At 41.3% G+C, this 23882-nt stretch overlaps 2 protein-coding genes across 3 annotated transcripts in view; one reads left to right on the plus strand and one right to left on the minus strand.

Moving 5' to 3' along the window:
* Positions 1-5122, plus strand: part of FAM20A (FAM20A golgi associated secretory pathway pseudokinase) — a 36077-nt gene extending 30955 nt beyond the window's left edge. The window contains exon 11 of the mRNA XM_067547307.1: positions 510-5122. Coding sequence (XP_067403408.1) covers positions 510-774 — 265 coding nt within the window. The 3' untranslated portion in view covers positions 775-5122. The remainder of the gene's footprint in view (positions 1-509) is intronic.
* On the minus strand, positions 3675-22683 carry PRKAR1A (protein kinase cAMP-dependent type I regulatory subunit alpha). 2 transcript variants are annotated; one of them, XM_067547308.1, is made up of 12 exons: positions 22424-22683; positions 20635-20705; positions 19632-19813; positions 13300-13473; positions 12427-12518; positions 12106-12167; positions 11507-11553; positions 10553-10711; positions 9601-9661; positions 8952-9073; positions 8024-8105; positions 3675-6188 (listed from the first exon to the last, which is right to left on the minus strand). In XM_067547308.1, the coding sequence occupies exons 3-12, from the start codon at positions 19806-19808 to the stop codon at positions 6016-6018; spliced, it is 1149 nt and encodes a 382-aa protein (XP_067403409.1). In that variant the 5' UTR covers positions 19809-19813; positions 20635-20705; positions 22424-22683; the 3' UTR covers positions 3675-6015. The 2 variants fall into 2 exon arrangements, with proteins under 2 accessions (XP_067403409.1, XP_067403410.1); XM_067547309.1 differs by having other exon boundaries at positions 20635-20708.
* Between the last annotated feature and the right edge of the window lie 1199 nt (positions 22684-23882).

Here is a 23882-nt window from a genome sequence, read left to right on the forward strand (position 1 = left end):
GCCCCGCATGTTTGGTGACTACGAAGGCCCCTAGTCTGGGCTGCCCCCTCTGATCCCACAGCACTATTTTTAGCAGTCTCTCTCCCAGCTACAGTGTCAATGTACACCAAGAGGGAAGAACAACTACCTTGAACCATGGCTCTCAGGTCTAGCTAGTTTGAAAACGCCAACTCTTCTTCCTCCTCCTCTTGGGTGGGGGGAAAAAAATATATTTTTCATCTAAAATTTCTGTTTGACAAGACAAAATTTTTTCAAAAGTTACACTTTTGGGAAACAAGATTTCAGGAAACCGCAACATTTTAAAGGAGGCGAGTGTTTTCCAGCTCTGCTTGTCTCCCTCTAAACTCCCCGTTTGTCAAAAATACTTTGACCAAAAAAAAAATAAATCCATTCAACCCCTGCCTCCAGTCGCTCACTGGCAGATTGCTGGGCCAACACAGCAGCTTGCGGCTGGGAGGACACAAAATGTTTGTATAAAAATGTCTGACCTGAATCCTTGTTTTTCCCAGAATAAAGAGAACAACGTTATTACACCTGCAGCTCCTGGCCCTGCCCGAGTACCGGCTCAGTGACGTCATGCGGGAATCCCTTCTGCAGGATCACCTTGCCCCCATCCTCACCGAACCTCACCTCTTGGCTTTGGACAGACGGTTACAGCTAATCCTGAAGACAGTGAGGAAATGCATAGACACGCACGGAGAAGACAAGGTTGTGGCCAGTGACACCAAGCGGCTGGAAATCCCCGTGTTTGACAGAGTGACACCGACCAGCTAGAACCTTGATGAATCCTTTCGGGGCAGGGAAGAGCCCCTGGGAGCCAGCAGGTGAACTTTACATGGCTGATCATTTTCACCTACACACCTGTTGAACCGGGAAAGGAAGCTCTTTGGAAGGGCTCAAATTCTGACTGGGCTTTTATGGTGACTCTGCCCAGCAAAACTGCTCCACTAAAGCTTCAGTGTGTGGGGTAAACTTCTGCCAAGTACCTTTGTAGACCAGAGCCCGACCACTAGACGCATTCCTTGAGCTGCTGTCCCTCCACAAAGCAGCACAGATTCATCTGCTCTGTAGCTCCGGGGCATGCCACTAGGAAGAGCACGGACCTTGGCTCGCCGTAGCTGCGTGGGAGCCAAGTCCTGTCCTCGAGCGACACCAAACCGGGAGCCAAGGAGGCGGCTTGAATAAAGAGACACAAGGCAAAGTGTGCTCAGCACTCGTGTGTTCTGTGAGCGAGTTCATGCGTGTGAGTAAAAGTGGCCTTCCTCCCTGCGATCGAGAGCACCAGCTGTCGCCTTAACGTCAAAAAGGCACACGGGGCCAGCTCAGCCCCACCTGTCTGCTATTCATTCACTCAAATAGATCCAGCACCCCTAGCTAAAGCAACAAGCAGCTCCATGCGAGTGGCCGGCTGCACAAGGCCCACTCTGCAGAGCCCATATTTGAATTTTTCAGCTCGTGTTATGAGTGGTGGAAGAGGAACCATGCTGGGGACTGTCAAGAAGAGAAGCAATTTAGCATCCATGTTATTTAGGCCCCAGCAAAAGATAAAGAACTTGATAAAGATGCAGCCCTGTCACAATCCACTTAGCCAAGAGGGTAGCAGCCCACTTCTTAAGGCAGCCAAGCAAGTGACTCTCATCAAGGTTAACGTAGGCAGAGCAGTAACAGCTTCAAAAACCCAACATTTGTTTAAGCAATTGTAAAGTAGTCCATCAGCACAGAGCGAGGTAGCAACAGAGTCATCATTCCTTCCTCTAGCACCTCTGCAGATTTCAGGGTCTTAGGAACTGGAGACCAAAACAAAGCATGCCAGTTCCTCAAACAGCCTCAGATAAGCTGTCATCTCCCCCCCTTGCGTCCCTAGGATGTGGCTTAACAATAGTTTGCTCATTGAATGTTTACCAACTTGTTCCATTTTTCAAGTGTTCAGAAAGGGGGAGCTAAGCTTTTTGATAACACAATGAAAGCAGTTGAGAACTTAGTTGCTATTTGTCACAAATCATTAGAAAATTTTGCCGTGTGCTTGATAGAACGTTTGACACCTGTCAGCTGAGAATTTGAGGCAGATGTGTGTAAAGACATGCACTAAGACACACGGATTGCAACTAGAGTTCTTAACCAGCTTTCAGCAAGCTGCCTCAGAATTAGTTATGTTGCTACCTGAAATTTTGACATTTAAGTCAGTGAGTTTTCAGTTGCTGGTTACGGGTGCAAAATGAAGACTAACCTCAACTCTATCCCTTCTCCCCTCCCCCCATTCTTCCTGGCCTGAACTTTAAACTTAACCCAACTCAAGAATGATTTTTAAATTGGCTATATGTCAACATACTGTAAACAGGCCCAGAACAGACTACTTATCCTGTGGAGTAATCATAGCCACGTTCTGGCAAAGCCAACATCCTCTTAGTGATTCTGTGGCAATTAGTGGTAAATCTTTGCTAACACGGAGGAGGGAAACAAGACACATTCCCAGTTGTTTTTATGTTGAGGAAGTTGATCTGTTTGGTCTTTTATTAGAAAGCTTCCTCCAATATTGTAACTTAATAAAAATAAGAAACCAAGAATAGATGCCTGACTTGAGTCTGAATTCCATCAAATGTTTCCACTTTGAACTTTTCTACAAAAGCAACTGTATGTAAAGCTGTTAGCTGGTTAAAGAGCTCTGCATAGTGGTAGGGGTTCCCCCCTCCCTGCTTTTACACTGATTCTAGTTAACAGAGAATGGGCTGAAATAAACAGACTTGAGATTCAGCTAGTAATATATTGTAGTTATTTCAACCCATGACATTATGTTCCTAAAGTTAGATCTCCCTCTACTGGTGACTTTAGTGCACTACAGAAAATAGGACAAATCCAGGAGTCTAATAAAAAAGCCAACATACATCAGGTGTTTATGGATAACAGGAAGAATTAGATCTGACCCCTTGCTCTTGAGACACCACGTCAACTGCTGATTTCACCAAGGAAAATCAACAGGAATACCCCTGGCTGATACCGAAGAAGCCACCTCCACCTATCCCAGATGCTGAACATATCAGACCTGATTTTCTTCTCACCTCTAGTGAGACTTGGTGTTAACTCCGGCTTTACATCAGCAGGTGGGAGTTGAGAATCTCACCCATCTTTCTTATTTCTCTTCATGTGCCCAGCAAGACATGCATGTATAGTTACCCTATAGTCAAAGTTTCCACTAAGTTTATGTAGGAGATGAGAGTGGACAACTTAGAGATCTTATGAGCACCAATACTGGAGACCAGGCCAACAGTTTGTAATCTTGAAAGGGATAGAGAGGGGTCAATAGTAGGCAGATTAGGGGTATCAAGTAAAGGTGTGAGATGCAGATTTTTACAAGCATTTATTCCATTGATTGCTGTGTGTGCCAAATGCCTTTGCGCAGATACTGGTCAGACAACTGAGAATGCTCAAGGCTCCAAAACTCAAGATGTCATGTGTCCAAGAGGAACTACTTAGCTAACTATCAAAATGACCACAGGGTAAGTGTTGGGAAGAGAACTTCTCATTGGTGAGCTAAGCTGTGATTTGAACTCAAGCCTCCAGAGGTAAAAAGCTAATGCATTAAGCTACTTAACTTTCTACAACTCATTAACAATTCATCCTTGAACACCATAGCAAAATAAGATACAAGAGGGAAAAAAAAGAAAAAAAAGAGTGCATTTAAGAATTTAAATCATTTTATTGCTTTACCTGCCATTAGGACAATCTATAACAAAAGGAATAATAATATATTAGCACATACAGTAAATCAGACTTACAGAGTCAGATAACAATACAAAAATGGTCCTCTGGTTGACTAGCTCTCTAGGGCGGTAGACTGCATAAATTCGCTAAAGGTGGCCTAACAAGAGATTACTTCAAAAGCCCTGAACGTTAGCGAAGGCAAACTATGCCAAATTGTGGTTTCAAACATATTTAAATTGCACACAAAGGTAAAGCTATAACTGTGATTAATATTTAACTCAGACTCAGCTGATTTATCTTAAAATCTTGTAGGCAAAACTACAAAAGGGAGTAGACAGCAAGCTAAAAAGATGCAATAGTGAAACTTGATTAGAAAGCCTTATATAAAAATGTGCATTTTTGTGGCGCTCTAGCTAGTTTACATAGGTGTTTGTTTTTTGGTGCTTCAACAAGGATCAAATCAAGCTTCAAAGTAACTAAAATACATGAAGAAAAAACGTAGCTAGATCGAAAACTGAAGAAAATGGTTTTACAAAACTAATTTGGTTACTCCTGCAGAGCACTAGTAGGAATCCTCCAATCAAAGGTCTTTTGAGAAACAAATAGTTCACACGATGTAAGCATTTTACACTTAATCCTATGGCATGGAGTTTGTGGACACTGAAATATTTCTAACACCACAAAGATCTGATACTCTCAACTTGGTATTTATGTCTGATGAGTAGACATTTTAAAATGGTCTACAAGCCTGGAAAGCAGTCTACCAAGTCCAATTACCTCAGAAAGGAAAAAAAAGAAGGGATCCATCATTAGAAACAGTTGCATAATGAATGCAAAAATGCTTGCTGTCACTCCCAAATACAACCCTACTCTAGTTTATATAAATTACAGTTTAAAAGGAAGCCTTAAGTTGCCTATACTATTGAACTGTGGAATTTAGTAAAAATTGTTGGGCAATATTGGTGTACACAGAATAATGTAACACAAAGCTGGTAAATACTGAAATACATTTAAGACTCAGCAACAGGTTTGACTTCCAAATATATATAAGAAATATTTTGTCATGTGAATCTGAAAAGCTGGGTAGGAAACAGAGGATGCAGCACTTGTGTTCAGACTAACTTTAAAATGAAAACTAAAAAGGTAAAAACTTCTGGTTGGTTTAAAAAATATATACTTAAAACAAATGAATGTAGCAGGAAAGACAAGACATTCACTTTTTCTGCCTCACATTCTCCACAGCATCTCCATTAACTCATTGGGCTAGTTACTCCACCCTGCATCTGATGCTGGTTATGACCAGGAAAAGTAGTTTCAAGGAGTTAACTGAGCAAACAATTTTTTGAAGGACAGAGTCAACTGTGAAATAAGTAACAAGCAAAAGTTACAGGGCAAAAAAAAAAAAAAAAAAAAAAAAAGTGTACACTTCCAAGCTTCCAATTCCTGCACTGCATCCGTGCACAAACGTTACTATTTGGCACAAGCTGTGTAGTTGTACAATTCTTGTGCCAGTCTAAGGACAAGTGGCCAAAGTTAAGCATTTAACCCAAAGTTTGGCTCTTGAGGTTACCAACAAGAACAATCTAGAGGGGTGAATCCACAGCTGGTAACAGGACAGGCAAAGTTCAGTTGCAGAGAGAGTCAGGGAATTGAGTAATATCTGCAGCAGTTGACCAGAACTATAAATCTTAAAAGCTTTTACGTGAAACTTGACAAAACATAACCAAGCAATCTTGAACCAGTAGACAAGAGTACAGTGCGACAGCTAACTTCCAACTGTGGCTTTACCAGCAGCTGATGCCTCAAAAATTGAATTCAGGATTACAGTACCCAGAAAATTTAAGTCTAGAGAAGCTCAATTATGAGGGCTGTTCTCTTTTGAAAAGAAATACAGCAGATTAGGACCACAGCCTAAAAATACGAACAATTTGAAAAGTATTTGTAAAAAAAAAAAAAAAAAAAAAAAAAAAAAAAAAAAAAGTATATTTTCCACTGTTACATCCTTACTCTGTGGCAATTAGCTTGGTGCCAGCAGATCTGTTCACCAAAAAGCAAGGCAGCAACAGCTCAAGTTGGACACTAGACGCTGCACAGAGAGAAGCAGTAACAGCAAAAGTCTCCATCGAACTCTTTCTATTTATTTAACGGGACAGAGCACAGAACTAATGCTCTAAAATAAAAAACGGTGCTTTGATAAAGCCATTTTTTTTTTTTTAAACAGACAGGAAGCTGCAAACGCCAGGGGCCATGTGGCTCTGCACAAGGGAATAAAGCAGTCTGCATTCGTGAAGCATGTATTTGAGAGGGAGCAAAATTTCAGACAGACAGTGATACAAAGCTGTTGTACTGCTGGATGTTTCGTTTGAGAATATCTGAGCATGGACCCAGGACACGCTCAAATCGGGGTCGGTCAAGCTTTACGCATTTCAGTGGGCCACGGGCAACAACTGTGGCAGCTCGAGGACGGTTCATCAATAGAGCTATTTCACCTGGGGCGACAAAGTAAGAATTTGGTTAAAAGAGCTGTAACTACCACACAGTATTTAGAACTGCTAGAAGAGAGTATAGAAGATGACTCCAGGTTTTTAGCACTGCTCAGAAAGAAGATCTGTGAATATAGTTGTATTAAAAATGATTGAAATCAGTGTTTAGGAACCATTCCAGGGATTGACAAATCAGCTGCTTCAAGCGAAGTATTTTCTATGAAGGTAGACTTGTATTCGATACATTTGGGGATATTTTGGGGTGGATTCAGGACAGTTTGCTGCATTATTCGTAGGAGATCCAAGTTAAAGAAGTCATTTTTCTAGTGAATGAGTGGTTAACAAAAAAGTAACTATTTACAGTAAAGCACCTGCATGGCTATTATGACTGTTTATTTAGAAATGACTGTTTATTTATCTTAGGAAAACATAAGGATTTGTAGGACCCGGTATCAAAGGGCATCTTTTTAATGTAAAAAAACCAGCAAAGCAGCCTTTGAATACAACCAGTTCTCAAAATCTATGGCTATTAATTTGAGACACAACAGGTCCCTTAGTTTAGGCATGCTTTGGCAGTAGGGTAATGGAGATCCCACACTGGGAAGCCTCTAGTTTCCCATTTAAGAAAATCATATCTAAAGTCAAAAAGCTTTGTTTCAAAAACCTGTTACAGTTGCTAAGTAACAACATTACCTATCACAAACCTTAGGTATCTAGAATAGAGACATCTTCAGCCTGGCAGTTATATTTCCATCAGAACATTTTGTACTTATGTGTAGCAACAGTAACCTCTAAACACTAAAAGTGAAAAGTTTGCGGAAATTGACATTTTCCCCCAGGATTATTTTATTTATTTATTTTAAATAGTAAATTGCACTTCCAGTCTCATGCACCTGCCTGAGAACACCACACATGTACTACGCTTCTGGAGATCAGCTCACCTGCATGTTACCCTCTTGCAGAGCCTGAGGAAGATGTGCTAATTACACTACCAGCCAAGCTGAAAAACTGAATAGGCCGTAGGTAGGCTTGTGCACAAAAGGAAGGGAGAGGGAGAGAAGGCCTGAGCACTTTTTGCATTGTTCTGAAGCCAGTCCAAGATCTCTCTTTAAACCTCAGCAGGAGAGTTAAAAAAATTATATTATATATTTTGTGAGTAGTGAAATGTAAATATATATATATTGTGAAACTATTTACTACAGTATTTAGAGTGCTGTGCCAAAAAAAAAACAAAAAACTTTTTTTTTTTTTTTTGGACTAAGAAAAATTACTGCAACTTAAAAAAAAATTACAGTTAACATCCAATTTTACATTGCCCACAAAAGTCTTAAAATATAAAGAAATGTATATTTCATCACAGCCTTAACTTTGATACAACACATACACACTAAAGCCCCTCTGAAGAAAATGTGTACACAACTGAAAGACTTCACTTGAAGCTGATCATTTTACATATAGTTTTCCATAAATCAATTTATGGAATATTCTATTCAACTAAATATTCTCTTTGCTATCAGTGTATCTGAAAATGTTCAGAACAAATCAATTTTTAAGCTAAAGAGACAGAGGTCTTCATAATGGAAGATGGTTGGGAAAAGGAGATGCTACCACCTTTCCATACATAGACTTGTGAGATTTTAGTCATTTACATGGTAATCAGAGAATTAACTTCTATACTACACCATGATAATCAAAAGAAGATATTCCCAAACAACTGGCAAATAATCAAACCCATCCTGCCACTGTCACCCGCTCAACCCACAGATAAGAGGTATTGTCACCCATCTACAGTGATAATGACAGCAGTGCAGCCAATCACACCTAGCAGCAATGTAACTCACCAAAATAATCAGAAGGTGCCAGTCTGCCCACTTCAACAAATTCTTCATTTTCCGACCTCCGCTGTAACACTGCAGCTGTGCCCTTTAATAAATCAGTTAACAAAAGGAGTTTGCTAGTATCATTTGAAATATCTTAATTTCCACAAAGACTCAGCCTCATTGCACTATGTTATATAGGAAGTGACTTATCCATTAAAAAACCCATTACACGCTACACATATATTTCACTAACCATTCAGCTTAAAGCAATGGTCCTATTGGTCTCTCCTTTAAATCCCCTTAGGATGGTACGTACTTGCATCATAGAATTCCTACTGTCTTCTTTGTTACTTTACAGGCATCTTATAATCTGACTAGCAGGAAACACTCAAGAGATAAGGAAACCAGTAATAAGAAACATTACTAGCCATCTCCTCTGTATTCAGAAAAAATTAGAGAAATAGGGCAGGTCTCAGAGGGTTCTGCGTCCATACAGCATGATACTATTGATTATCAACTTTTTTTTCTTTTCCTAAAAGGGTAATTAGAAATATTGTGGTTTATAGATTATGAAATTAGCAAGACAGTTCCTGGAGATGCTTGCTTATCTAGAGGCACATTATAGCACATACCAGAACACCTACACCTATTTTCAGATGTAGGACAAGAATAGTTCATTATACCCACCAAAAGAGGATATCTAGGGGTTCCAATTCTCTTGGCTACCAGGTACAAGAGTGGGTTGGTTTATGAGCTAGAGCAGCTACCTCACTCCCTTGGAAGTGCCACTGGTGAAAACAGCAAAGCAAGTTTACATATATCTTGCCTAGCCACCCAAAAGTGTACGTTTCAGTCAGGTAATTCTCCTCAGCATTTTACACAGACAAGAATAAAATAAATTCCTAGAGCATAACTCAACTGATAGGAAGCAGGAGTAGCATTCACTTACCTCTAAGATAATAAAGAACTCATCTCCTGGTTCTCCCTGCACCACAATTTTCTGTCCATCCTCAAATTGTACTGGTTCCAGAGCATCAGCTACAGTGAGACGCTCCCACTTGTCCAGAGATTCTAAACAAAGTCAACAGCTCTTTAGTATGCTTCCCGGAATATCTTTTTGGGGTGCAAAACAGTATCCTCTCCCTCTGTTCCCGCTCTCAAAAGATTAGTCTCTCTCTGGTAATACAAATATGTAAAATCAAAGCCTTTATTATAATGGTCTTAGGCTATGGCTACATCGCTGCAGTTGCACCACTGTAAACTCTCTAGCATACTTCACAGGCGAGAGCACTCCTGTGGACTTAATTAATCCACTCCTAATGAGTGGTGGCAACTATGTCAGCGGGAGCACATCGGTGCTTAGGTCAGTGTAACTTATGTTGCTCAAGGGGGTGACTCATTCACCGCCCTAAGCAATGTAAGTTATACCGACGTAAGTGACAGTATAGTGTAGACAGTGTTAGAATTGTACAGAAAAGCAGAATACACTATGCAATTAGTTTTAACAGATTAGCACTACAGGGGTTATCTGGGTATCCACTTCATTACAATCCACCATTACATCAAAGTTTAGAATGCAGTGTAGAGTTCTCACTCACCCAATATAGATACCTTACTAAGGAATTCCTCATACATCTTTCTCTTTCTCAATGTACTGCCCTGTAAAAATACACAGACAAACACCAAGATAAGCTTTTATTTTCTACTTCATATTTTGTAGTAGTTTTAAAGTTAAACCACACACACACACACACACACACACACACACACACACACTTCAACAAGACTTAATCTATTCTGTTTTAAGGGCCCAATTTTGCAAGGTGCAAGTCTCATTGACTTCAGTGAGATCTGAGAGTGCTCAGCACCTCTCAGAAGGCACTCAGGCAAACGCCTGCAGAATGTATTGTCCCTAAATACTAAAAAAATGCATTTTCCTTGTAATGAACTCTGATAAGAGTTATAGATCCATTATGACAAATGCCATATGTAATTTAGAGCCCAACATTGCAACCCTTACTCATGCGAGTAATAATGCAGGAGTCTAAGGGACAACGGACATGAATAAGGGTTGCTGGATCAGCCTTATGTTTATTCTAGGCTGCATGGTTGACTTTAGCTGCTTACAACTATTTAAACACAGACCAGCGAAATGGCAGGCTAACTCCAATAAGAGCAATCACTCTGTTACAGCTGATTAAATAGAAGTACAGATACTGTAATAACCAAACACTGCATTTGTAATTTTAGATTTGTCTTGGACTAACAGGACACTCAAAATATTTCCCTCCCCTTCTTGTCAGATACACAAAATCGGTGTGAATGACAGCATGTTTACTAGTCATGAGCTAAAAGAGACTGTCATTTCTTTTTATCCCAGGTACTACTGAGGGGCTGGTAGGTAGAATGCAGACAGAGGGCCAAGTGAGCAAGAGTAACAGGAATGATCGCTCAAGCCACAAAAGACATTTTTGTTTAGTAAACATGCTAGCTTGAATTAACTGCACAACCCATACATTCAAAACGAGGGGGGGGAAAAAAAGAACTTGCCATTAGGATTCTTCTATAACTATCTCTGTCAATACCCCACAATTTCACATTCGTCTTTGCTTTGACAGTTGCTGCTCTGGGTGTTCCATAAATCAGGGCAAGTTCTCCAAAGCTGCCACCTTCACCAACACTGGTTGCCCACTCGTTGTTCACATATACCTGAAAGGAAATTCACATTGGTGGACAAAGGCAATTAACTGGCCACGAAGACAGTTTAAAAGTTCCTGTTATTTTGCACTATATTTTTAGACTATGTTACACAGGTAAATACTCTAGTTTAAATCATCTCCAGTCTTTCAGGGTTGATCTTATCAGGAATTTGGCACCATTTCCAGGTTGTACTGTCATCCCATGTGCAATGGATGTCAAAGAGATTTCAAACACTTTGGGGAAAGGACTGTCTTTGTATGTACTATCATATAGTTCTTTGTAGGTATATTCCATTTTTCATCCAAGGATCTGTGAACTTAACTTCAGAACCTCATAGAACTATGAAATATTAACTCAATTTTACAGCTGGGGAAACAGAGGAAAGTTCACAAGACGGTGGAAATAGGAATAAAACCTAGATCTGACTTCACTAGTCCTGCGCCTCAACTACAAGAGTATACTCTGTTTGTGCTCATACAGCACAAAACATTTGTCAACATTCAAACTGTTCATTTGGAGTCACACAATATAGGATGTGTTCGTATTCTGCACAGCTGGCCATTCACATCCACAGAGTAGCTCAAAAGGAGCTTAGAGTAACAAGCAAAATAAGCTTCCCGGAGAAGGATCCTGTTCTAAAGCAATGTCGCAAAAAATGGATCACAGAACAGATCTGCGAGAGAAAAAACGATTCTGCTGGTTTCCACATAAAGGAAGGCCTTGAGATGTTACCAGTATTTCTGCAAGGGGTGGACACATTTGGCAGCTAATACAATTAAAATCTCAGCCATTATTAAAGCTTACATCCATTTCTCCTTGATCAACAACGTAGAAGTTATCGCCTTCGTCGCCTAAAGAAAAACAGATACAAAATTTTGTATAAAACACAAGCTGTACAGTGATCCGTGTTTTATAAAAATGGAAGAAAATTAAAAATGCACTTTTGGGGTGTATATAGTAACCTTTGGTATCAAGCCTACCAGAATGGGGCTAAAAAAAAAAAATTAGCATTGCCTGTTCAGCTGGAAAAATGCCACCACTGGCACAGAATTCACATTTCCTCATCCTACCTGTGAAAGGGACAACTACTATAGTGAAAGAGAACAGCAGCGTTTTCAAGGTTATGGATCCATTACCCCTCTCCAGTAAGTTCACCCAGTAGGCTTTACAGAACCAACAAGCCAGTAGTTTTCAAGCCGCTGATATAGACAGGGACTACCTGCAGTTGCTCCACTCCCCTTTTCCCAACATAAGTTGTGGTTCACATAAAAAGCAAGCGAGGCCTACTGAATGCAATGAGTGTTCTTACAGCCATAAAAGCAGAACATCAACAAGCCCATAAATTCAGAATCTTATCAAAAGCTACAAATAGTTTAGTTCTCAATGCAAATATTGTCACTTGCCTTGCTGTATCACAGTCTCGCCCGCAATGTAGGTGACTGGGAACATAGCATCAAAGATATCACTGGAAGAGAGGTTCCAAAGTTATGCAACAGTTTGGTTGCCTGTTATATGCACACACACGACTATTGACATTTGAGAGATTCTCCAGGACCTCCGTGTTTATTACTGTGGCTAGACTGACTGCTCCATAAGGCTGTTCAGTTTTGCAGGTTGTGATTTTTTTAAATGTTTGTTCTTTAGAACACTAAAAGCTTTTTAAAAAACTACAGTGAAAACACACTGCTAGCAAAGCAGAGCCAGATTAACAGATTAGCTCCTACCTTCTTTCGTTATCATCAAGATGGGCAAATAGCACATTCTTCTCAATAGCTTTAGCCAAAGCAGCCATAGTCTTGTAATCTTTAGGGATAACCTAGAGCATAATCAAAACCAAAGCAACTCTGATTATAAATGTCAAGAGGAAAAAAAACTGCATTCAGTGGGCCAACTAAAATGAATCCAATTATTGCCGCAAACAAACAGTCTACATTTTGTCTGGTCTCATTTATCTTTCAAGTGCTGTAGAATGAAGAGGAACAGATCTGAAAAAAGTTGACAAGCTTTTCAAGTCCATATAAAGAAAACCTTAAGAGATAAATTATGCTATTAACTAATTCCATGCCAAAGTTTGCAATTTCTCCCACAAATACACCAAGGAACTGTTTTACCTGCCTTTGCTCAAAACAAGTAGTAGATCCATAAAACATGGCAGAAAGCTGCTCCACCATAATGGTACACTGTACCGAAATTCTGCCAAGGACAAGAAACAAGAGGAAACCAAGGGTTTTATGGAGTGAGAGAGTGAAATAGGAAAAGGATGTGATTTGTCCAGAAGTGGGCATGGACCAAGTGAAACCAAAACCTTGTTACAATACATCACAGGCTTCAATCCAGAGTAAAAAACATGCATGGCTAAAGCATGACTGTCTTGTAGACCTATCTCAAGGGTTAGCAAGGCTACACCAGCTGGTTATTATCTAGAAATCATGCACAAAGTAGCAGTGATTTGGTGTGCATTCATGTAACACCACTGGTGGAACAAACGGTGCTTTTCACAGAGGACAGCAAGAATATGGCACCTGAATAACGAGAGGCCTAAATATGATCAAAGCTTAGATTTGCAGAGGTATTGGAATGGTTAATGAGTAGGCCACCTTTCGAACGTAAGACGCAGCATCCTCTTCTGTGTAGACTTCTGCACTGATGGCCCCACGCCTTCTTCGCCCCTTAACCACAGGGTTCATAGGCGGAGGAGGGGAGATTTCATCCTCACGCGAGTCTGAGCGTGACCCAGATTTCTGTTGATTCAACAACTGTTTTGCTTCCTCCTAAACAGGAAGGAGATGTTTCCGTGTCACATAATCCAAGGATAAAAATGTAGTTACATATCATATTCCAGTTCAGTCTGCCAACACAAGAGGGATTCCTCTCTACCATTAATCTCATATTATGGCAAGTGGGAAGATACAGCAGCCTTACTGGTATAGAAGTGTTTTAAAGCAGCATAACAGACAAGAGTTACAGTTGCAGGGCTTTACACATTGTCATTCATATGTCTATTTCTCTTATTAAAATAAACTAGCACTTTCACCCCACTGTAATCATGTAATCAACAAGCAATGGAGGAACTCCACTTCAAGTGCTGCTGCTTGCATAAGGCATCTTCAACAAGTGAACCCAGTAGTTTTTCCCTGGGCTGGGGTTTGGTTTTTTGTTTTTTTTTTGGCTTTTAAAGACAGAAAAGCAATTACCCACAAAACCATGTTATAGAAGCTACTGGAAACAAGGTCAAGTCATTGACCAAGTAGGTATTTAACAACCTTAGGTTATTTTAACAAAGAAACATAAATGAGCATTAGGCCGGATGCTAGTGTTCATAAATCCAGCCACTAGTTTACAACCTAAGCCACAATTTGTTAGCTTTTATAAGAGTTATATATTTTCCATACTGATCACTTGTCAAGTTTGGTGAGTGAGAGACACACTAGATTATCAGAACTGAAATAAGGTTAAATCTAGCGAGGCTGTCACCCAGAATACTGGTTCTTTTATATATTGAAGGAACTGACTCAAGGTATGTCTACAGTACAGCTAGGCAATGCTATAGCAGGTAGACAGTTATGCTAACTCAGCTCAGGCTTGCGCACCAAAAATAGCTGTGTGGACATTGCAGCACTGGCGGTGGTTCAGGCTAGCTGAGAAAGTCCAAGCCTGCCTGATGCTCTGGATCTGAACTCACATGGCTAGCTCAAGCCAATGCCACAATGATCACACTGCTAGCTGCAGTGTAGACATATACTTAGTCCATTAAGTAGCAGATTTGATATTGCTAATTCCCTGGAACCAAAGTGTTTAAAATCATGATAACTTCAGCTACGTTTTCCAAGCACTTTGGCATAGGGCTTTGGGATAGGACCTTAAAAACTGAGGCACTATCTGCTGTGCTTGGATCCCAGGGCACTTTTAATAGCAGGCTCTGATCCAGTGTCCTTGACCGAACTTTCCTCTCTCCTGTACCATTGGGCAGTGTGCTGCTTGGCTGCCATCCTTCACTCCGGATATGCATGCAGTGCCACTTAAATGCTATGTATAACCAGCGTGCTTTGGGAAGAAATAAATCAGATAAACATTACAGTGAGTTTAGATTTTATACTTAGCTGGCCAAAGAAACTCCACTGGCCTGTTCGCTCAATTTCACTTCCTGCTTCTCATGCAGGAATGAAATAGTGTGTGATGTTTCAAAGATCAGGGGTATTTAAACTCTTATTTCTTTCTACTTTAGGAAAAAGTCCATTACACTCAGGTTTTGTTAAAAATAGTTCAGCGATGTAAGGGTTGGGATTAAATTACAGTACTTGACAGCATCCTTCTAAAGCATATATAATGACAATGTCTGCAAACACTCACTCAATTTACACACACACACACACACACACACACACACACACACACACACACACACACACACACAACTCCAAAGATGGCCACACCATACTCACAATATATTGACAAGAGCCACATTAAGGTAAAAAAAATTAAAAAAAAAAAAAAAAACAAGTCAGTGAAGCAAGTGAGGTCTACTTTATTTGTTCCAATATCATAGTCAGATCAAGAGGAACACAACCTGAAATCTAGCAAGTTTCAGAGTTCGGAGTACTTTCAAGTAATCCACAGTCCACCCCAAGTTACCCTTCCAAATCCTGACATTTAACATTCATATTCTCTCTTTTTTTAAAATACGATTTCTCCCCCATGTAAAGGTTCAAACAAACAATAGGGTAACTGACTTCCTATAGAGGGCAGACAGTGAAACTGACTATACACAAAATGTTTTCAAATGTACTAAATTAAACTGAAGAGGCAGTAATTGAGCAAAACACATTTCTCTCTCTTTCAGTGATTGAAGATGTTACACCCGACAGAAGTAGTATTTTAATTAGAGTCCCTTTTATAGTTTCAGATGTTAAGGCGTTTATACTGGCTGAGATCTTTAGGAGCAACTGCAGAACAGAGAGCCATTGTTCTAGGGCCTGTACATAGTAAATGACAGCCTTGCCCCAGAGCACTTCTAATCTAATCAGTTTGTGATAATGTGTAATAAGAATTCCACATTTTTCCCCAGTTTATAAATTCTATACATTGCAGCTAGATATGAGACACAAGCATTTTGCACTGGGACTGGCCAGAGAACCACCAATACAGGGATGTCACACTCCTCAAAAAAGGAAGACAATTGTATCAATGAAGGCAAGGTATGTATTAAGCCTGTGCTAAGGTGTCATTTGCTGACTTGGATGCTCATCTTGCAAGCTGCTCTGACAGCTTCCAGGACTGGGGTCTTAACTGAAACTTTCAATCAGTTCACACAAAAAATGATGGAAGTAGAGACAATTTAGAGCATTTTACTGTGGACAATCAAGCAAAGAACATTTAACACACTCAGTTACTTTTTTTAAAATAAAAAAGTTAATTTGTTACCTGACCAAATATCTGGAAAATATAACAAGTTTAAGTGATTGTACATTTATAAAATATTTGTATATTTATATGTATTTCAGTATTCTGAAGGTAAAGATCTATCTAGGGACAAAACTAAATGTTTTGTATCCGCCATTATAGGAAATACTCCTACAATTTCAGAATTATCGGACTGCACAGTTAGATATTTTAAATGCTTCTGAACACAAATCTCATTAAGTGAATCAGTAGTGCAAGTTGCTTCTGTGCAATTTTTAATCTTCAAATGGATGCCAGCACAAACTAGCATGTCACTCTAGATATCTGAGAAAAAAGTTAGCATTAAGCCATCAAATGCTGAAACAAGGAATGTTAAAAGATCTCCCTTAAATCTACAACAGCAAGGTGGATTTAAGGGAAATAATAACCCCGTTATGCCTTGATTTTACACATAAATCACTCACTGTCGCGTGCCCTGAAATTCCTAAGCATGGGAGTGTGTTTGGGGAGGGGCGGGAATATTGTATAGGGGAACAGGACCACTTAATATTTTTTTACCACAGTTATATATTGATCGTATTTTTTTTTTAATATATTTTATCCTCAAGGACAGCTATGCCCAATTTTTAACAATTACCGAATAGACTGTAGTAGTGATTTATGCATTATCTACACTAATGTTTCTACAGCTCATAAGCCAGAGTATGGAGATAGAAAGTTAATAGCTACACAGTACTGTACCTGTTATTCACTGGTGTTAAGTCACATGTTTAATGCATACAGAAGGTCTTAGTCTGCCACAAGTAGACTAATTGCATGAACATTTTTATTTTAAGTGTAATAGTTTGGTTCATATGGAAGCATTCTTCACAAAAATACTTTCTAAGAGGAAGAGGGGTTTGAATTCCCATAAATAAGTTAGATTCAGGAATTTTTAAAATCTGGATAGAAGTTTAACCTCCATCTGTTTGACAAGCAGTTTTTAATTTTTTTTTTTTTTTTTTTTAAGACAAAATAATGATTCATGGTTAGAGATATATCATGCGGAAGACATGAACAAATATGTAACTACAGAAAGGAAGAGCTGAACAATAATATTTACTTCAGCTAAATACTTACCATGGACTTTTAAAATAACGTTTCTTACTGGTATGGGGTTTTCGTCCCTATCACCAGAGCAGCCTATATCTTCCCCCATTTAACAAGGGTAGATGGTATACCAATGGATAGTTCTATTTTGTCAGAGATGCATTTTGATCTTAGAAAAGGTCCAAGGGACACATTCCTTTACAAATCTCTTCACTCACCCAGAAGTGAATGTTGGGTTGGAGGTGATTAATAATAGTGCTTAGCACTTGTGTTTTTCAGCCAGAGATGTCAGAGGACATCCTGTGCTAGACTAACAAACTCTGCTGCTCTGTTATTTGATAGCTATTTAGGTATTATGACACCTGGTTAGACTAAGGCCAAGTTTAGAATCCGTGGGCCTGCATAGATGAAACTAGTTAGAGAAGAGGGCTATATTTTTTGTTTTTTAAATACTAGTCTGCATATAAAAATGGACTTCAATCCAAGCAAAGGGTTTAAATTTATATCATGCTCTCATCTTTATATATCAAATGATTGCACTAGAGTCAGTTAATATTAAATATGGTAATTTATCTTTGATGATACTAAAGGAACTTAACTGAAATTTACAAAAAACTCCATTAAGGGGAAAATGCAAATTCTGAACTATTTTCTTCAACCTTCTTGTAGGTTTGGACTCAGTAGAGTGAATACTGCTTACTAGATTTGAAACAAAGCCCTTGAATTATTCAACGTGGACAAATACATACAGTTAGATACAGAGTTAGCAGGACCTGTTGTCTTACTAAAAAGGAATTCAAGCTTCTTTTACCAAGTTAAATAGTGTATTCGCTGCATGTTAGCCTACTACATGAAAGCATTTGTCTTTTCCTCTTTTACATCCACAGTGGTAGCTATTCTAGCTACCTACTCTGAACTAAATGCAATAAGGTAATTATTTTACAATATTCAAAACAGTTACACACCAAAAAAAAAAATTGTTCAGACTTTAGGAATCCATTTGTGATTAGAGTAACTCAAACACCACACTTACAATTAGTGAACTTCAGAGGAGTTGGATAATTTGCCCAATTTGCTAAAGACATTTTAGAGAGATCATTTTGAAGATGCAACTACGCATTCAGGTTAAAAATATAAGAAGTTGGACATAAAATTATCCCAGTTCTTGACTACAAAATAAGGCAGGGGTTCTTCAGATACTGTGGCCTATGACAGAGCTTGTATTCAAAGCTGCAACACTCACTGACAGAGCCAATAACTAAATAGTGATCTGTATGATTCCATCATAAGGCAGATGCCATAGTTTATATGCTGCTGACCTACATCCTTCCACAGATTGAAATAGAGAAGGTAGAAACTATTAGCAAGAGTGAACTAGAATAAGGGGGGAAACATACATATGGATTTAGCATGAAAATAATGAGAGAAATGCCTGCAACTGAATACAACCTGAAGTGACAGCAATAGCCACCACATTACGTACCAAAGACTATTGGTGTGCAGATTCAGAACACCACAGAAAGTAACAAGGCAACAGAAAAGTACTAGATATGAATACGCTGGTAGAAAAGGTCAGCTACACCAAGTTTTGCCCTTACATAAAAATTCTGTTGTAAAGAACATGTGAGTATGTTCAGATATAAGAAATAGGTATTTTAAATAATGAATTACTCAGTGGGGCTAATCTTAGTTGCAAGAGAGGGCACTAGAAGGTGAGGATCATATTTACATAGTGCTTTCCATGCACAAGGATCCCCGAGTGCTTTAAACAAGGTGTGTGGAAGAATCAGATAGCACCTCTGGGATAGAATGCAATAGCCATTTAACAGCAACGCTAAGTTCAGGACAGAAAGCAAAAACAAGTTTTCCCATTTGAAATTTGGATACATGTACTTCAACTGAGACCAAGAGGAAAGTCACCAAATGTTATTTTCAATGAACAGGTCTAGCTAGGATTACTATATTTTGCCATCAATATTATATCTTTGACTAACTATAGAAAATTAATTAGCCTCAACACAAAAGTTGAATGCCCATCACTAAAATACCAAAGGGCTGTACATAAAAATAAATGTAATCATTTAGGTCATCATAAATTGGGCCGTATGTCCCACCTACTGACCTCAACACCAAACTGACAGATGTTATTCTCAATAGCAAATTTAAATCTGTTTCCTTACTAGTTTATTTCTCTCCATCATAAGTGCATACTTCTTTGTTGCTGCAGGGATGCTTCTCACTAGCGAGCAACTGGCATTTAGCTATAGAAAAACAGTTTCTTTTCCAAACAGATACTTAGCTTCAGTTTCAAACTTAAATAACTGATAAAAATATTGGTCACATCTGGATCTCATCAGTTTTTATTTTAAGAAACTACAAGTGACAGTAAGTAAGTTCAGGCTGTTGCATTCTCCCCCCTGATCCCCACGCTTATTTTTACCTTCTCCAATCTTTCAAAATATTCCCTGAGGAATCCCATGGGTCTCTCGGGTCGGACTGTACATAGCTGTACAATGCAATCTTTCAGAAGCTGCTGGATGTTGTGTTTTTGGACATAGAGTTCACATTCTCGGAGGCTACGCTCCTCCTCACTGGTGTTGCTGCTAGAGGCTGCCATTGCTGCTGTTTAAGAAAAAGAGTTATGTGAACTACATTGAGAAATAAGTTCCAGCTGACATGTTCCCTAGTTATGCTGCTGTGATCTCACTAAAACACCAACTAACTTATCTATAAATGTTCAGTTCCCAAGTCTGTGCTCTGGCCCACCAGTGCAGATGGGCAATGTACTTGGCATCTGGGAGCAAGTGAGAACCTTGGATGCTCTACAGAAATTCCCACAGGCCCAAAGGGAGCAGAGGTTTTGGTCCCCCCCCACACACACACACACGAATGCAATTCAGCAACCCTGGCCCTCTGAGCATTCTAAAAGACTGAAGTCATATGCAGAGGCTGTTGATTATACCCCAGATTTCCTGCCCCAGTGAGGTCCCACTCACACCACAGTGGCAAGTTTTAAAAATATTAGAAGTATGGTGAAACTTGTTAAGGTAACAGCAAAAGTCAGTTCTCTGGTAGTTGTAGCCAATAACAGCTAATAGAATTCATGGACATGCAGATGTTTGCCCAACAGAAAAGCTCTTTACTTCAAGTTAGTCTAAATGTCACCCTATTTTAGTTAATAGACTTCAGAATTACAGTGTGTTCACAGTAATTACTTACCTATAAGATTTCAAAACATTAGATACAATGCCAGATCTTAATAGGATTTATTAGTAGCAGAGTTAGTAGCGAAAATTTCCATAACTGTGACTTTAACCATTTTTTCTTGTGCAAGTTGCTCTCAAAAAAGGTTCAACATAGAAAAGGCTTAAGTAATATGCCCCATATGTTTAGAAGAGGTTACATTTTCTAAGGTTACATTAAAAACATGTAAAGAAAGTTACCTGGGGCACAGATAGTAGGGACAGCTGTGGATATGTAGAGAATTTACAGTGAAGTGTGTTGATCCCAATATCTGCTTTTAGGAGAGGGGGAAAAAAGTAGACAAAATAAGTTGTATGCTTAATATCTGAGGAGTCACTGCAAAGTCCAGGTGGTACAGTCCTATTATGCATGCTTTTCTATTTAGGCCCAAGATTGACATATACAGCAATATAGTCAATGTAACACTAACTATGCTTCTCTGAATTGTGCTGCTGGAGATTACAGGACACTTCAAACAGGCTGCATTCTTGTCGTTTATAATCTCTGCAAAAGTATGTACAGAAGCAGACATACTGCAGTGTTTATGCAAGACATATATATGTGGTTTACGCTGACTGAAAGGTTGCCTGAAAGTTCTACAGTTACCCCTTTTGTTTTGACAACTTGCATGCTGAAGGTCAGTAAGTAGCCTAATCAAATGTCCAAGAGTAACTTTGTGGCTCCATGACAGCCTGCAAATTAGAGTCTATGGAAAAAGCATCCTGATGCTGATAGACAGCAAACATGAGCCGCTAGTGGCTCAAAAAGACTACTGTGAAAAAACAATGCCAGTAAAGGACATAACAAGCAAGCAACCCCTATTTTTTTCCATTGAATTTTCTACATGTTGGAACAATAAAGCTTTTTAATAAAAAAAGCCACCATACACAATTTCAATGACTTTACTATGAGAACCCAAACAACCCCAGACTCCATGGTGTTGCAAATGCTGATCCGTATTTTGGACCTTGATCCCATGGCTAATTATTAGTTAAATCTCCAGTGCCAAAATTTAAGCCTCTACAGTGGATCCCTGATGTGAAGAACAACCAGAATTTATTAAAATCACAGAACAGTTGCTCACATTGGGGGATTCCCTCACTCCAAGAGTATCTGAAATGTTAGCCTCATCCAGCTGTAGGGGAGATTCCCTCATTCTGAGGTTAGTTTTGGATTAATAAACAGCAACAGACTGAAGTTTTAAATAAGTTAAATTTGAAGTGCCTCGTTGAAAAGCTTTTCAAAAACTCTTTTAAGACACGGGATGGATTTTTAATGTTTTTATTGAAACACCAACATAAACCCTGAAAACCCAGACATTTATTGCAACTGAAAGGGAGATACTAAGTCAAACTTGGCAGAGCTGTGGTTTATTGGCTTGATTTGGGGCAGCACACAAGGGAGTCTCCCTTCGCCGTTCAAGTTACCCCCGCCTGGGGTCCCTGAGGCACAGGTGAGGAAGGTAAACCTGACAAGTCTGACTCCCTGCAGGAGGCAGCCGCCCCTGCCCGTGATCGGATAAAGCAGGAGGCACGTTCAGCGGGACGAGGGGGGATGAAGAGATCTTAATGCCAGCTCGGTGAAGTTACACCTCCTCTGTCTGTCTGCCTGCCTGGGCGCGCGGGCGGGGCAGATTCACCCAGCCCCCCGAACTCACCCCCAGGCCAGACACACAAACGCCCGCCACGCTCCCAGCCGGAGCCACGACCTCAGACCTCCCCCCTGCTGCTCCCAGCCCCATCCTCCCCCCACCGCTCCCTCCACAAGGCCCTGCCCCCCCCCCACACACACAGGTCGCTCCCCTCCTCCCCCCCACGCCGGGCCTCCCCCGCCCGTGTCCTCCTCTCCCCTCCCCCCACGGATCTCCCTGCCCACGGCCACAGCCTCCGGCCTCCCGCCGCTCCGGGCGCGCACCCCAGCGGGGCCAGCGGCCTCCTCCCGCCCAGCCGCCTCCCGGGGGGCAGGCAGGACCCGGGGCCCGTCACTCACTGCGGGGTCCCGGGCGGCTCCCTCGGCCTGTCTCACCGCCCTGCCCCCGGCCTCCCTCCGGCCTCGGTGATCTCGGCGGCGGCGGCAGCAGCTCCCCCTGGCCCACCGGAAACCACCAGCGACTTCAGCCAATCGCCTGCCAAGCTGACGTCAATGCGCCTCGCTCTCACTGCGAACCGTCACCCCGGCAACCTTAAAGGGGACGCGCCGCTCCGTCCTCGCCTTAAAGGAACCGCCGACACCTTTCTTTCCCCCCTCTTAAAGGGACCCCGCGGCGCCCGCAGCCAGCCCCTCCCCTTAAATAGGCTTCGATGCCCCGCCCTCTCGTCCACTTAAAGGGGCCGCCGACTCCATCCCCCACTCACTCACCCTTAAGGGGGCGGCCTTGCCATAGGTCTGTACTGGGCTGAGTTGGGCCCTTGAGGGCCATGAGTGGCACGGCACGGCACGGGCTCCCCAATCTGATCTGATCCAAGCAGGGCCGGGCCCAGATACATGCCCCCAGGGAACCAGGCTGGGCTCCATATGGGTTTCCCAGGGACATGAGGGGCAGGCTGGGTCGGACGGACGGACGGACAGACGGACGGACTGGGGTTAGACATAGGTCCTGGCAACGAGGCCTGGGCTCGGGGGGCCATGAGTCGGCTGAGCCTGCGCTGGGCGGGAGCCTGGGGGCCCCGTGCTGGCGGGCGGGCGGCTGCGGGCTGAGCCGGGTCCAGGCCCTGAGGGCTGGGTTCAGGCTGGACCTACCTCTGCAAAGGCAAAGGAGGCCTGGCGTTTGAGTCCCAAAGCGCCCGTGTCAGCCTTCGGGTTCTGTGGTGTTTCCCCCCTCGTGGCCTCGGCTGGCTGTTGTTGCCGCAGGGCCTGGCTCTCCTGTGTGCTTCTTGTCCGTCAAACTCAAATGTAAATGGAAGCTCTTTATGACGGTGATATCGGGGTCTCCCCTTTATTGCTGGGGAAACTGAGGTACAGAGCTGGGAAGTGACTTTCCCCAGGTCGCCCTGTGGGCCATGGAGTCTCCGTCTGCTGTGTCCCGCTCCAGTGCCCTACAGGAATCATTAGAAATGCAGACTCCTGCAGCTGAGGCTCTAGGCAGAGTCACTCATACCAAAGGAATCACTCCCACGCCACTCTCCATTTGCTGCATGTATCATTTTTCTGTCTCGGTTTTGAACTTTACCATGGATTGCATCCCACATTTGGGCCTTGGCAAGCTGAGAGGCAGGGGGCTGGGTGCAGGGCCTCAGGACCAATTATAGACTGGGTACCAGGTCTGTAAGTGGTAGCTAAGGACATCAGCAGGGTCCTTACATTCCTCCTCACCTGCATTTTTATCTGACATTAGGTTCCAAGTGGAAATGAATTGGGCAGCGGCATCCTGTGTCTGGGAGTAGAGGAAAAAACATCCCACGATAGGTCCATCTCCAGCGTAGCCTATAGGACGAGCCTGCTTGTTTGC

The sequence above is a fragment of the Emydura macquarii genome, unplaced genomic scaffold, assembly GCF_026122565.2.
Source record: "Emydura macquarii macquarii isolate MOO-44397 ecotype Brisbane River unplaced genomic scaffold, CSIRO-AGI_Emac_v2 contig_1230, whole genome shotgun sequence".
In the NCBI taxonomy this organism is placed as follows: Eukaryota; Metazoa; Chordata; order Testudines; family Chelidae; genus Emydura; species Emydura macquarii.

Coding starts and splice junctions, on each gene's coding strand:
- PRKAR1A (XM_067547308.1), bottom strand. CDS start 19,808: ATGGCAGCCTCTAGCAGCAACACCAGTGAGGAGGAGCGTAGCCTCCGA. Junction 12,519..13,299: donor CTGCGTCTTACGTTCGAAAG/GTGGCCTACTCA, acceptor ATTATGCTCTAG/GTTATCCCTAAAGATTACAA. Junction 9,662..10,552: donor GTTATAGAAGAATCCTAATG/GCAAGTTCTTTT, acceptor GTATTTTTACAG/GGCAGTACATTGAGAAAGAG.